This window comes from Coregonus lavaretus (assembly GCF_964263955.1).
Source record: "Coregonus lavaretus genome assembly, chromosome: 30".
Lineage (NCBI taxonomy): Eukaryota > Metazoa > Chordata > Actinopteri > Salmoniformes > Salmonidae > Coregonus > Coregonus lavaretus.
In genome coordinates this window covers 26,737,227-26,750,655 of record NC_140017.1, presented here as the reverse complement: position 1 = coordinate 26,750,655, position 13,429 = coordinate 26,737,227, and the positions used below count along the sequence as shown (strand labels likewise).

The 13,429-nt window shown below is 45.2% G+C and overlaps 1 protein-coding gene across 1 annotated transcript in view; it reads right to left on the bottom strand.

Annotated features, from left to right (window-relative positions):
• Positions 1-1,892: 1,892 nt before the first annotated feature.
• LOC311106183 (cell adhesion molecule DSCAM-like) overlaps positions 1,893-13,429 on the bottom strand; it is a gene marked incomplete at its 5' end in the record, with an annotated part of 45,479 nt that continues 33,942 nt past the window's right edge. The window contains 11 exons of the mRNA XM_084148499.1: positions 1,893-2,441; positions 6,052-6,354; positions 6,556-6,756; positions 8,004-8,153; positions 8,418-8,530; positions 9,108-9,138; positions 9,467-9,643; positions 9,846-10,136; positions 11,170-11,358; positions 12,369-12,467; positions 12,626-12,792. Coding sequence (XP_084004625.1) covers positions 2,011-2,441; positions 6,052-6,354; positions 6,556-6,756; positions 8,004-8,153; positions 8,418-8,530; positions 9,108-9,138; positions 9,467-9,643; positions 9,846-10,136; positions 11,170-11,358; positions 12,369-12,467; positions 12,626-12,792 — 2,152 coding nt within the window. The 3' untranslated portion in view covers positions 1,893-2,010. The remainder of the gene's footprint in view (positions 2,442-6,051; positions 6,355-6,555; positions 6,757-8,003; positions 8,154-8,417; positions 8,531-9,107; positions 9,139-9,466; positions 9,644-9,845; positions 10,137-11,169; positions 11,359-12,368; positions 12,468-12,625; positions 12,793-13,429) is intronic.

The window sequence follows — 13,429 nt, the reverse complement described above, 5'->3', positions numbered from 1 at the left end:
CACCTCCGTAGCGTTCCTAACCTTCCAGAGAGGTAGTAGATTCATTAGGATGTCAGTACCACTCCCTGCAGTGGCATAGTGCTGTGTATGTGTGTGTGTGTGGTGCTCCATACTCCGGCATAGGGGGATCAGTGTGTGACAATGTGAACCTGATCTGGGACCCAGTGTCGGTGTGGGGATGAATCATTTATTGGATTCTGTGTGGTAGAGTCTAGCGACTCTCCAAACGGCTGGATAGACTACAGCGTCGTCCTGTCCTGCCCTTGAAGCTTCCTATAAGAATGTCAAAAATGTACTGTACAGCCCTCTCTAAAGCAAAACCAATTTCTCCTCATTTATTGTCACAGAGGTGCTGTGTTGAGTGACTACACAGCGCCCTCTGTTGGGGGTGACAACTCCAGGCCAACCCAGTGAGAGCCATGTAGAGAAGTCAGATCAGAAGAGCATAACACTCAACCAGTGTTGAGGACTTTGATGACCCCAAAACATGGACTAAGACACAGGAAGTCTCATCTTTCATTAGTTTGTCATCTCACTGAAAGGTGAGGTCACAATGATGACAGGTATGATGTCTAGTCAATACCCTTCACTGCAGCGTTAAAATTAGATCTGGGCTTTCAGGTGATGCATGTATTGGATTGTCACAGTTGTCCACATACCAATAAGTCGTCACTACTGTAGATAAATCATACCTAAATCATCCTCTGTAGCTCAATTGGTAGAGCATGGCGCTTGTAGCGCCAGGGTAGTGGGTTCGATCCCCGGGACTACCCAAACGTAAAAATGTATGTGCACATGACTGTAAGTCGCTTTGGATAAAAGCGTCTGCTAAATGGCATATTATTATTATATAATTATTTAACCAGAGAGCCCTCTGCACTAAGGGTGATGGGGTCACTGGAGTCAGATACCCCCCTGAGGTCTGATAGGGAGCAGTGATGTCAATTCCCTGCCTGCCCTCCACTAGCTAATATAATGTGAGACACCCGATCCAGGTGACCTGTTCAGAGTCATTTATCATGTATACACCCAGATCAATTATTGCAGTGTCTACATAGGGAAGGGTGTTTCTGTTACACAACACACAGGCTATGGAGCGATCTGTGTGCTGGGCTCTGAGGTGGCTGAGAGGGTAGAGATGGAGGAATAAAGAGAGGAAGTGTCCACATCTCAAATCAAACCCACGTGTGCAAACATGACTAAGGACTTTATTAACCAAATCATTTCCCCTGTAATATCCACAAATAAAAGTGATCTCTTTTATATATATTCACATTGTATAATTTTTATAGTGTGACAAAATTATCTTTTGGATTTTCCAGCCATTCTTATAATTGTCATAGATCAGTCCCCATGCAGTCATTGGAAAGGTTGAAGAATGTAGTAACAATCTGAGTAGATTGAGTAGACGGCATGGACAGACAGGTTCAGCTTTAATGCAGTTATTTTCCTCTCGCTACCCAATCCTCGTTTGATCACACTGCGACATACAAAATAAATAAATGAAGAAAGCAATATCCTCCTGCAGAGTGCTCCTCTTCTTCTTCTTCTTGTTTTTAGACATTTTTATATTTTTATATATAATAATAATAATAATAATAATAATGACTATAATTACCCTTGATATAAATTCAATAGTATTTTTCTCTGTCAAATTTAAATACATTATTTTGGCAATCTTCATATGGTGTTTAGAATAAAATAATCCTCAAATAGAAAAGAAACCGGAGAAATGAGAGCCAGAAGAGGAAAGAAGGGAGAAAGAACAAAAGAATGAAAGAAAGGAATATAGAAGAGAGAAGAAAGAAAGAAAGTAAGAGAAAGAAAGACAGAAAGAATCAAAGTAACGCATCCACTTGGAGTCAGAAATATATATATATATATATATATACAACTTTAGTTGTTGTTGAAAAGTGTCCATCATCATCATTGTTCTGTGCCAGCTCTCAGTGTAGAGCTGCAGTACAGTTTACAGTCTAAGTCCTGGAGTGTGTAACGTAACTCCTTGTGTTATACCAATGTGTAGGACTTTGCGTAGGGGTTGTTGCTCTGTTTTAGGTGTCCTCTGGAGTCTAGCAGGGACTCCTGTGAGCTGCTGAGCTTGGCGGCCTGCGCCTGGGCCAGGTCTCCGGTAGCCTCACGGCCAGTAGCCTCACGGCCAGTGGGCTCATGCTGGGGCAGTGTGGAGGCAGTCCCTGGCTGCCACTGCTGCACCTCCCTGGACGTGGGCACCTCCATGGGTGTGGGCTCCAGGAGCGGGGGCCGTTTCAGTGTGCGGCTCTTCTGGGGCTCCAGACACGCCTGGCCCAACGCCACTGCCTCCCCTCCTCCTCCTTCTCTTCCTCCGTTACCACCGTTGGACCCCCGGCCTCCTGATGCAGAGCCACGGTTTAACAGGAAGTCCATGCGTAGGTACGGGGGCAGGTGCACCAGCTCTCCTCCTAAGGGATGAGACCAGAGAGGGGGTTAGAGGGGTACCCAGTCAGGAAGGTTAGTGGGGTACCCAGTCAGGAAGGTTAGTGGGGTACCCAGTCAGGAAGGTTAGTGGGGTACCCAGTCAGGAAGGTTAGTGGGGTACCCAGTCAGGAAGGTTAGAGGAGTGCCCAGTCAGGAAGGTTAGTGGGGTACCCAGTCAGGAAGGTTAGTGGGGTACCCAGTCAGGAAGGTTAGAGGAGTGCCCAGTCAGGAAGGTTAGAGGGGTACCCAGTCAGGAAGGTTAAAGGGGTACCCAGTCAGAAAGGTTAGAGGGGTACCCAGTCATAGAGGTTAAAGGGGTACACTCACTACATACTGAACTGGGAGGACAATTCTCAATGTCAGCATAACTCGGTTACATTCTATTCCATAGTGGTCTTTTCATAAGGTATGTACTTACTGTCAGGATATATGGCATATGATAGGAAATCAAATTAGTTGAGGAAATATGATTTCAGTTTGGATAATGTAATCTAATCTATCATATTGAGTCGGGAGGATACAGATTCTATAAGGATTTCAGGACGGTATAATTTTTCATGGCTTGGCGACGGGATATCTTATCCTTTGATATTGCTGCATTAACCTGTCAGATTCATATTTAAATCACTTTTCAATTTCTTCAGGATTATCACATCAAACAAACCTGCACTGCCCACTCTCAAACTCTCCTCATCTATACCTGGGGTTAACTGAAGCAGAAAGGTGGTTCAAATCTCATTCGGAGACAGAATCTTTGCTGTCCAGGAGCCAGAATAAACCAAGCCTGTGACGTAACCCAAGTGTACATTTAGTTAATGACACTGCAGCACTTGGGCTTCTCTACACAGTATTCCCCCATGCAGACATTGAGTGAATCACTGGACATGGTTGAGTGGATGATGATACAATCACGTCTGCTGTAAATGTATCTCGTCCACTGAATAAATTACATATTTAATTTAGGAAATTAGCTCATCACAAAGACATGTCCAGTAGCCAGATATGTATGAGTCGTACTAAAGATTTTACACTTGATTAGGAGTGATGTCTTCAATATTAATCTTTCAGAGGCCACAGAGATCAGCATGCTTCAGTGACTGGCCTTTTCAATGCCAAATAACTATCCCCCACCACCACCGCCGCCGCCATCACCACCCCGCCATACAGAGGAGGACCGGCCCGTCTATGTGGATTGTATCCTACATGTGACCTTAGTGACTGAATTCCAGAGTTCACGGGGAGCATGCATAATTTACTGTGTATATAATAGGCTATATTAAAACCAGTAAATATGATAAATGGCGACCAGCTTTAATTGAATTAAATATAGATTTAAACTTTCTTTGGGAGCTCATTAGGAATTGATTTAGCTGAAATCCATCAGGCTATTAATTGCAGGGCATGGATAATGGCACAATTTTTATCAACTACACAATAATGATTCCCAGCCATGCAATAAGTCTCTAAGCTGGGGGTTTGATGTATATGAGTGTTTTAACATTCTGTGTGACCAAGTCGATCTGTGCTGCTGGGGAAGGAGCTGTTCTCATTTTCTGTAATCTGGCCTTCCAATGAGCTTCCACAACTACCCACACACTAGTAAACAGACAGACACATTGCGCACACATCCCCACACACACACAAACACACAAATACACAGAGACACATTCACTTGTTTAAAGGCCCATGACACAAGAAACAGTGTTGCAGTAAATGTTTATGAGCTGAGAACCTCAAGATCATCCTCTATAATTGGCTCCCTACAGTAATTGTACAGTTGCCCAATGTTTCCATCCAGCTTGCCCAAATGACTATGGTCACACACTCACACATGAAGAAATGAGCTTGCCAAATACCACACGTAGTGGACTTCATGTCAAAGTCATAACCCCAGGTTGACCTACTGTATCAGTATCAGGTGTGTGTGATTGTGATTGAAACGTGTCAGAGTAACAGGAGAGAGGGCTGTCCCCTCCTCTGTGTCCCTATGTGACTGACAGATGAGGTCACAGGGTCAACTCAGGGCAAAGGTATATTACTACAGAAGGGGGGGACAGTGGGCCACTGTCAGAAAGACCGACAGACGTCCATCAAGCACTTTTGTATGCCATCGCTATTGTATGCCAGCATCGACATGTATGTTTTATATTGAAAATTACCTTTTTTCTTGAGGAATCTGATGCTACTATGTGACACTCATTGGGCAAAAACACCATAAAAATGAACTGTGTTCAAACTAACATGAGTGAATTCCACAGTGTGTGCCACAACAGAGCTGGCTGATGCTATACCAGACTGGCAACAACAGTCTTCAACAGGGACTTATTGTAGAAACCTCTAAAGCTTGTCTATGTGTCGCTGGTGTCGCCCAGCTCCCACTGGATGCAAGTGACACCAGGGTTAGCACGACGTTACAACAGGCTCTGCGTCTGAAAGACCGATATCACCCTGAACGTCTTCATTGTGGCAGTAAAGTGCTGTTTTGTATTGACAGACAATAGCTTTAGATTGGCTTGACAGATAGCCTCTACTTGCCCTCAGCTGATGGTTTAAGCCTCCCGTTGGCTGATGACTGTGGGCAGCTGGCTAGTGTGCGCACCATGAAAACATAATGAGGGACGGAAACTCAAGACCCAGCTCAGATAGCCAAAACCTGTCTACCTCGTCTCACTCAGCCCAACCCAGCTCCTGCCTCCAGACACCATCAACACCTAGTCTTCCTACCGCCAGCCCAGACTGACAACACGGCAGGCAAGGACTCGCTAAACGCACAATATACAATCTGTCTCTGTGTATGTGTATTCTTTACAAAAAGTATTTGAAAAATGTGCATTTCCTCATGTCTATGTATTTCAACCCATTCTGTTTGGTCTGTCCACAAGCTGCGCCAGACAGTGGAACCAATAGGAATGGGAGGTGAGGAGCAGCAGGTCATATGAGGCCAACCTGGGGGAGGACAGTGTCAGACAGACGGACAGACGGATAGATTGACAGACGGACGGGCGAACACAGACGGACAGACAGCTCCTCCATGTGCAGACATTGCTGCAGAGCACTGAATATGAATACAGCACTGTGAGAGGGTTATTACTGGGGTTTTAATAGTGTTTGTACTTCATCAAGCATTAACAGCATGCCAGAGGTGTTATCTGAGGAAGTGTATCTCATGATCATTATCATTATTTTGCAATAGGTGTATTGTAATATGCAGTGTTAAATGAAAGCTATGAAACTTTGAACAGGCCCAGAGAGCTGTGGAAGTTACAGTAGTAATGTTGTGGCCCAAGGCCTAATTGGAGCAGAACTGAACTGTTATTTATAGAAGTGTTTTCCAACTCCGGTCCTCCAGTACTCCCAACAGCACAAATTTGTGCTGTAGGCCCGGACAAAAACACTTGATTCAAATTGTCAAGGGCTTGATGATTAGTAGAATCAGGTATGCTTGTCCAGGGCCACAACAAAAATATGTACTGTTGGTGGGTACTGGAGGACCGGAGTTGGAAAACAGCGATCTAGAGTAATGAGGAAAATAATGTAGTTTCAGTTTGAACTGTACTGTGTGTGTCCTGTATATGAGTGCTGCCTTCTCCTCACCCGGTCTGTGGGCCTTGGGTGCGGCCATGTTCATGACCCGGCTGACGTCCTGAGGCTTGGGCGGGGAGGCGGTGAACCTGCAGATGCCTGACTCGGACGGCGTGCTGGACGTCAGGCTGTCTGTGTAGTCGTTGGTGCCGGCCGTCATTTGCTCCGAGGACGTGTCGGAGATGAAGCACTCTGTGATGGTGAACTTGGCGTGCCGCAGGTGCTCCTCCATCTTGGCGTGTTCGTAGGCCCGGGCCAGCTCCTCGTACGTGGACGACGCGCTCTCTGTCGACACCATGCTGCTCCGCGCGCGGTCTGCGTAGTCACACACACACACACACACACACACAAAAAAAACATCCATTATAGTATATGCATATAGCTGAAATTTCCAAGAAATATAGAAAATATCTTAAAACATACCGTGAAAACTCTGACCCTTCCACGTACAGTAGTAGTGGTCTCCCCTTTGCTGCAGACTAATGTTGTATGTGAGACATAGGGTCAGTCCAGTACCTGTGTCCTGCGATGGGCTGACGCTGTAGCTGTCGCTCTCCTTGTCCACAGAGCCGGTGGCGCGCGGTGTGGGCAGTCTCCAGTCTGTGCTGAGGGTGTGGGAGGAGGTGGGAGGTTGGGGCCGGTTCAGGGTCCACTGGCTGGCGTAGCGGTTCCTGCTGGCTGCAGGGCCTGCTTTGGCTGTGCGGCGTGCTGTGGGGTCTGGGGGTGAAAGGGCCAAGGTCATTACTGATGATAGGCCTAGGCAGTGTCGGAAATGGCACCCTATCCCCTATGTAGTGCACTACTTTTGACCAGGGTCCAAATGGAATAGGGTACCATTTCGGACGTACCACTGAAGAGCTACTAGACAGTAAATTACATACTATATATTGAGTCTTAATTGTCTGTGTATCAAATTACACAAATATCTATTGATCAATAATAATTTATAGGTTTGAAACTATCATCCTAAACTCATCCAAAGCCAGAAATAGTACCATAGTGTGGTCCTCTGTAGCTCAATTGGTAGAGCATGGCGCTTGTAACGCCAGGGTAGTGGGTTCGATCCCCGGGACCACCCATACGTAAAAATGTATGCACACGTGACTAAGTCGCTTTGGATAAAAGCGTCTGCTAAATGGCATATTATTATTATTATATTCGGTCTGACCCAGACATTTAACGTACTGTGCTATGCATCAATGGCACCAAATCAGAATGGCCCTTTAGAACGGCCATGACTAGATCCGGCCTGGAAAAGTCCGAGAAGAATAGCAGTGGTAATAGTAGTAGGTCAGAGTCAAGTAATTCCATCAGTGGGCTGGAGACTGGAGCACCAAGCTGTGTTTGCCCAACACTCTGGATAGATGTGGCTGAGTCAGCAGATCAGGTTCAGGCCCACTGTGCTGCCTGGCCAGCCTCAATGAGCCCAATCAGGTGAGCTGTCAGGTGGAGCCAGATGCCTCTCCACTCTTCATCAGTTCAGCTCCACTGAAGCTCAGCAGCAACAGAGCCTCCATAGGCCACTGTGCAGCCACTGCCTTGCCTCCCACTGCTCTGGGCTGTTGGCTCTGTGAGGGCATCTGAGGGCTGAAAATTCTAGTTTGCTTAGAATGGATTTGGGATCAGGGTATGTGGATACCTGGAGGTTTATTGTTAGAGCTATTGTTTATAAAAACTCTAGAGTCTAAACACTGATTGGAGGACTGGGGTTCAGTTACAGGCACCTGAGAGATAAATATGTACAATGATTTGAAGTTACAGCAGATGCTTGGATTGAATGCAACTATATCAGAAAATATTAATCTTGAGAGAGAGCATTCTCTTACATAACTACAAATAAATAAACAACAATGAATTAGCCCCATTCCTCCAGGGGACGACATTAGGCTAGTAGCTTACTTTATGTCAGAGTAAAGGTAGTGAGGCGTGGGATATAGAGGTGATTAAATAGGTAAGGCTCTTACTGGTTCCTGGCCGGGCATCGGAGACGTCCACCAGTGGGCCGGTGGCCTGAGATAGGGACTGATAATGGACTGTGTGCGTGACAGTGGACGACTTCTGTTTGGACGTCTCCCCAAAGTCATTATCAGTCAGCAGCACCGTCGACCTGTCGTCTGACAGACAGAAAACAGGGAGGAAGACAATTACATTTTACATTTTTTGTCATTTAGCAGATCCTCTTATCCAGAGCGACTTACAGTTAGTGAGTGCATACATTTTCATACTGGCCCACCTTGGGAAACGAACCCACAACCCTGGCGTTGCAAGCGCCATGCTCTACCAACTGAGCTACAGGTTGAGTTGTTAGAAAAGATGATCAAATATAATGTGCAAGGGATAAGCATAGTGTAAGCTGGCAGGGCAGACAGGGGTCTCACCGATAGTCTCCATAGTATCTCTCTCCTCGATGAGCAGCTGGGCTCGGGGGATGTCGATGTGCATTCTCATGGTCTGCTGCTTGTTCGATGTGTCTGGTGTCCGTGTGTTTTTACTAGGAGATAGAAATGTCAGTTAGGAGGTATTGTTGTATTGTTTTTAAGTATTCTGTCATAGTTTTAAAGTAACTGTCCAGTGAAAATCTCACTTTTAAAAATGAATATTATGTTAACTCATACCAAGATAATGTTGTTGACTCGTCCTGTACTGGCCAAAGCACAAATTAGAGAAAAAAAACACTTCAAAAATCCCACCTCAAACTTGTATCTCAAACAGAAAAAGACTTGCTATTTCCTCATAGAGTATTATGTCATACTCCTGAGGAAGATGAGCTGGCCAATCAGCAGTCTAGAGGGGGATGAGCTGGCCAATCATTGGTCTACTCGCATTAATATTTTTAATGACTGGTATACGCCCACACCATTCTGTTGTTGGGGTACACCCACACCATTCCAACACAGAAAAGCTGCTTTTTAACATACTTCATTACCATTTTTTGGAAGGAAACCTATTTCACTCATATTGTAAGTAATTATAGGTCATATTTCATAGAAATCTGGAAACACTGGACAGTTACTTTAAAGTATTTAATGATTCCTATCTAAAGTTAAGATGTATTCCTCTTCACGTACCTCATCAGCATTTCTGCCAGGCTTTTTGCATCTGTGAAGTCAGCATGAAATATGTTAGTATTAATGCAGAGTTGTGGTTGACAAAAGCTTACATATTGAAATCATAGGCACCAAGACAATTTCCTAGATGTGCAAAACTAGAACATTAGTGTGGGCAAATTAATAGTGGAACACTGGATCTGATCAGACCGTTCTACGGTGTCACAAACTCACAATTCTACTCTACTCAAGTGAATTGATCCTCACTCTCTTGAGCATAATGCTCTAAAAAGTGCTTGTGTGTTATTGTGTGCCTTGTTTCTATTGTGTGTGTGTGCGTGTGTGCATGTGCACGTGAGTGTCTGTGTGTTCTGACTCACCGCGTAGCCTCTTGAGCCTCTGCTCCCTCCTCCTCCTCTTCAGCACCATCAGGAGGATGAAGACCATGACAGCAGCTACCAGGATACAGGTGATGGTCACTATCATCTTCAGCCCCTCGTTGCCTGACATGTTGTCTGTGATGGGGTCCACTGTCTTCAACAGAGGAGGGATAGTGCCTGCGGGTAGAGAAACCAGATAAGCTTGGGGAACCTACCATCCAGAGTATTAGGCATTACTATTTACCACCAGGGTTGGGACTTGGGAGGACTAAGAATCGTACTCAAATATGTTTCTTTGGAAGGACTTCTTTGGTAAATGAAATTATCATGGTTTAGGAAAAAATATTGTCATCCTAGAAGACCACTGAACTGAACTCACTTCCATCAGCGTTGAGCGTGGCGAACGTGATTTTCTTCTCGGCGGAGCCGGCGCTGTTGACAACCTTCATCTGCAGCTCGTACCAGGTGGCCTCCGCCAGGTCATACAGGATGTAGCTCTTGGTTAGTGAGGTGCGCTGGGCTGTGGTCCACGTTGCCATGTCCACCGGACGGTACTCCAGGGTGAACGAGGTAATTGGGCAGCCGCCATTGTTCCACCCAATTAGATTGAGCCTGACCCGGGTGGAGTTGATGCTGGCAAACAGCTCGTGTTCTTTGGCAAACTGGGGCTCTGGAAATAAGAGTGGTGAAGAGACTAGATGTAGACTTTAAAGGATGCTTGTAACATTATATTCATGAAACAAATCAGGTCACATAATAATTGAGCTAGTTCGAGGAAATGCTTGGTAAATCTTTAGATAGGACTGTTGAGTTAGAGTCAATTACCAATCTAAAAAATGTTAGCTGACATGGGCTAATTGAGTGACTATCAGTGACTGACATTACAAGAGAATAATTGCTGATGCACAACCATTTTTATTAATTTTTTTGCACCTTGTGTATTCTACTATTCTAACTTGCAACAGTAACTTGAGACTCCAACTCAGTTTAAAAAAGAAAAATAAACAATTGATCCGAGGGCCAGTAGCCCATCCCTGCTATAGAGACTTTACCTATAGCCCATCCCTGCTATAGAGACTCTACCTATAGCCCATCCCTGCTATAGAGACTTTACCTATAGCCCATCCCTGCTATAGAGACTTTACCTATAGCCCATCCCTGCTATAGAGACTTTACCTATAGCCCATCCCTGCTATAGAGACTCTACCTATAGCCCATCCCTGCTATAGAGACTTTACCTATAGCCCATCCCTGCTATAGAGACTCTACCTATAGCCCATCCCTGCTATAGAGACTTTACCTATAGCCCATCCCTGCTATAGAGACTTTACCTATAGCCCATCCCTGCTATAGAGACTTTACCTATAGCCCATCCCTGCTATAGAGACTCTACATATAGCCCATCCCTGCTATAGAGACTTTACCTATAGCCCATCCCTGCTATAGAGACTTTACCTATAGCCCATCCCTGCTATAGAGACTTTACCTATAGCCCATCCCTGCTATAGAGACTCTACATATAGCCCATCCCTGCTATAGAGACTCTACCTATAGCCCATCCCTGCTATAGAGACTTTACCTATAGCCCATCCCTGCTATAGAGACTTTACCTATAGCCCATCCCTGCTATAGAGACTTTACCTATAGCCCATCCCTGCTATAGAGACTTTACCTATAGCCCATCCCTGCTATAGAGACTCTACCTTTTCCGTGGGTCTTTGCTTCAATGATCTCACTGATGCGTCCGGGGCCCACTCCGTTCTGAGCAGTCAGGGTGAACTTGTACCAGGTGCCACACTTCAGGTTCTCCAGACGGTACGAGCGCTCGCTAGGGCTGATGGGAAAGCTGCCCCACTGCTCACTGTTGTCCTCTGAGTACTGCAGGATGTAGCCTAGAGAGAGAGAGAGAGAGAGAGAGAGAGAGAGAGACACAGACAGACAGGTAGACAGACAGAGAGAGAGAGAGAGAGAGAGAGAGAGAGAGAGAGAGAGAGAGAGAGAGAGAGAGAGAGAGAGAGAGAGAGAGAGAGAGAGAGAGAGAGAGAGAGAGAGAGATAAAATCTCTCCCAACATACTCCAAGTTAATCTTATAACTACATTACCCAGATAATCACTCACAGTGCTGGCACAGCAAAGTGGAACCTTGTAGTATTTGCACTTAGACATGGGCTAAATGCTTATAAACATGCATTTGAGATTGATTAACATTAACATTAAATGTAACATAAGGGAGGACAACAGCACATGATCATAGCCACTATTTACTCTACACAGATACAAGGGAAATAAGGCACTGTATTGTGTTAAGTGCAAGGACTAGACAAAACCATTTGACTCGTGACATGAAAACAAATACCATAGGAAATCATCCTGGACATCCCTTATAATCTCCTTTAAAAAGTCTGAGAGGCCAGAAGCGCAATGTTGTGATCCAGTGATGACCAGCTATGATAAATCACCAGTGCTACTCCTTCTGTGATTGGCCTTTCTTCTTGACTGAGTGGTTTAATCTTCCACGTTAACCCACCTAATCTTCTTTGTTCCTTTTTAATCTATTCCCTCTCCACTGTTTTAGCACCCCACTCAGCGCAATTACTAAGCCTGTCTAAGATAATGAGAAGTGGGGGGCCTTGTAAGATGATTTTGTTCACCCAATGTCCTAATAGGGTACTAGCCATGTTACTGAAGTGCCATTGGTGTGTCTTAGTAGTTACCAGTGACTTGTTGAGGTGTCGTTGGTGTGCCCGAATGTAGGTCTACTTTATCTCTTGTTGAAATGTCATTAGTTAGTGTGTCTGAATGGGGATCTTTGTCTTGTTGAAGTGTCACTGGGGTGTCGGAAAGGAGGTCTATGCCTTGTAGAGGTGTCTCTGGTGTGTCCAAATGGCCTAATGTCACTCACCTCTGATGGAGCTTCCTCCATTGTCCCCAGGTATCCAGGACAGAGTGATTGACGTGGTGGTTGTCTTGGTAACTGTGAGGCGTGGTTGGTCTGGAGGAACTGTAGAACAAAAGGAATTATGTTTATAACCAGATCCATGACAACAAAGCATCAGTGCTACATCAAACTAGCCTCAAAGTGTCCTCAGAAGAGCTACGTAGAAAATTAGTATTGGACAGTATTGGACAATTATCCTTGGACATCTCTCTCTGTCTTACCTTGAACCTGCAGGTTGAGCGTGATCTCATCTGAGCCCCAGTTGTTGCTGGCCACACAGCTGTAATTCCCAGAGTCCTCTGCTTTCACCGTCCGGATGATGAAGCTGCCGTTGCTATGGACACTGCGGCGTCCGTCAATCAGAACAGGGGCAGGGGTACCATTGCTGCTGAGAGGTAGAGTTGACCAGATGATGTTCAGTACAGTATGTGATCATAGTAAAGACATGATTACGATTTTGACATTCCTGCATTGTGTTGAATCATGTGAAAGATGGGCCTTGACCATAGAAATGTATAGAGATCATTCCTTGGAAATAACCTGGTTTCATATTAAATGAAACTTTATTTGTCACATGCACCGAATACAACAGGTGTAGACCTTGCCGTGAAATGCTTACTTACAAGCCCTTAACCAACAATGCAGTTCAAGAAAGAGTTAAGAAAATATTTACCAAATAAACTAAAGTAAAAAATTATAAAAAGTAACACCACAAAATAACAATAACGAGGCTATATACATGGGGTACCGGTACCTAGTCAATGTGTGGGGGTACAGGTTAGTCAAGGTAATTTGTACATGTACGTAGGGGTAAAGTGACTATACATAGATAATAGACAGCGGGTAGCAGCAGTGTAAATGGGGGGGGGGGGGGGGGGGGGGGAGGGGGGGGGGTCAATGTAAATAGTCCGGGTGGCCATTTGCTTAATTGTTCAGCAGTCTTATGGCTTGGAGGTGGAAGCTGTTAAGGAGCCTTTTGGTCCTAGACTTGGTGCTCCGGTACCGCTTGCCTTGCGGTAGCAGAG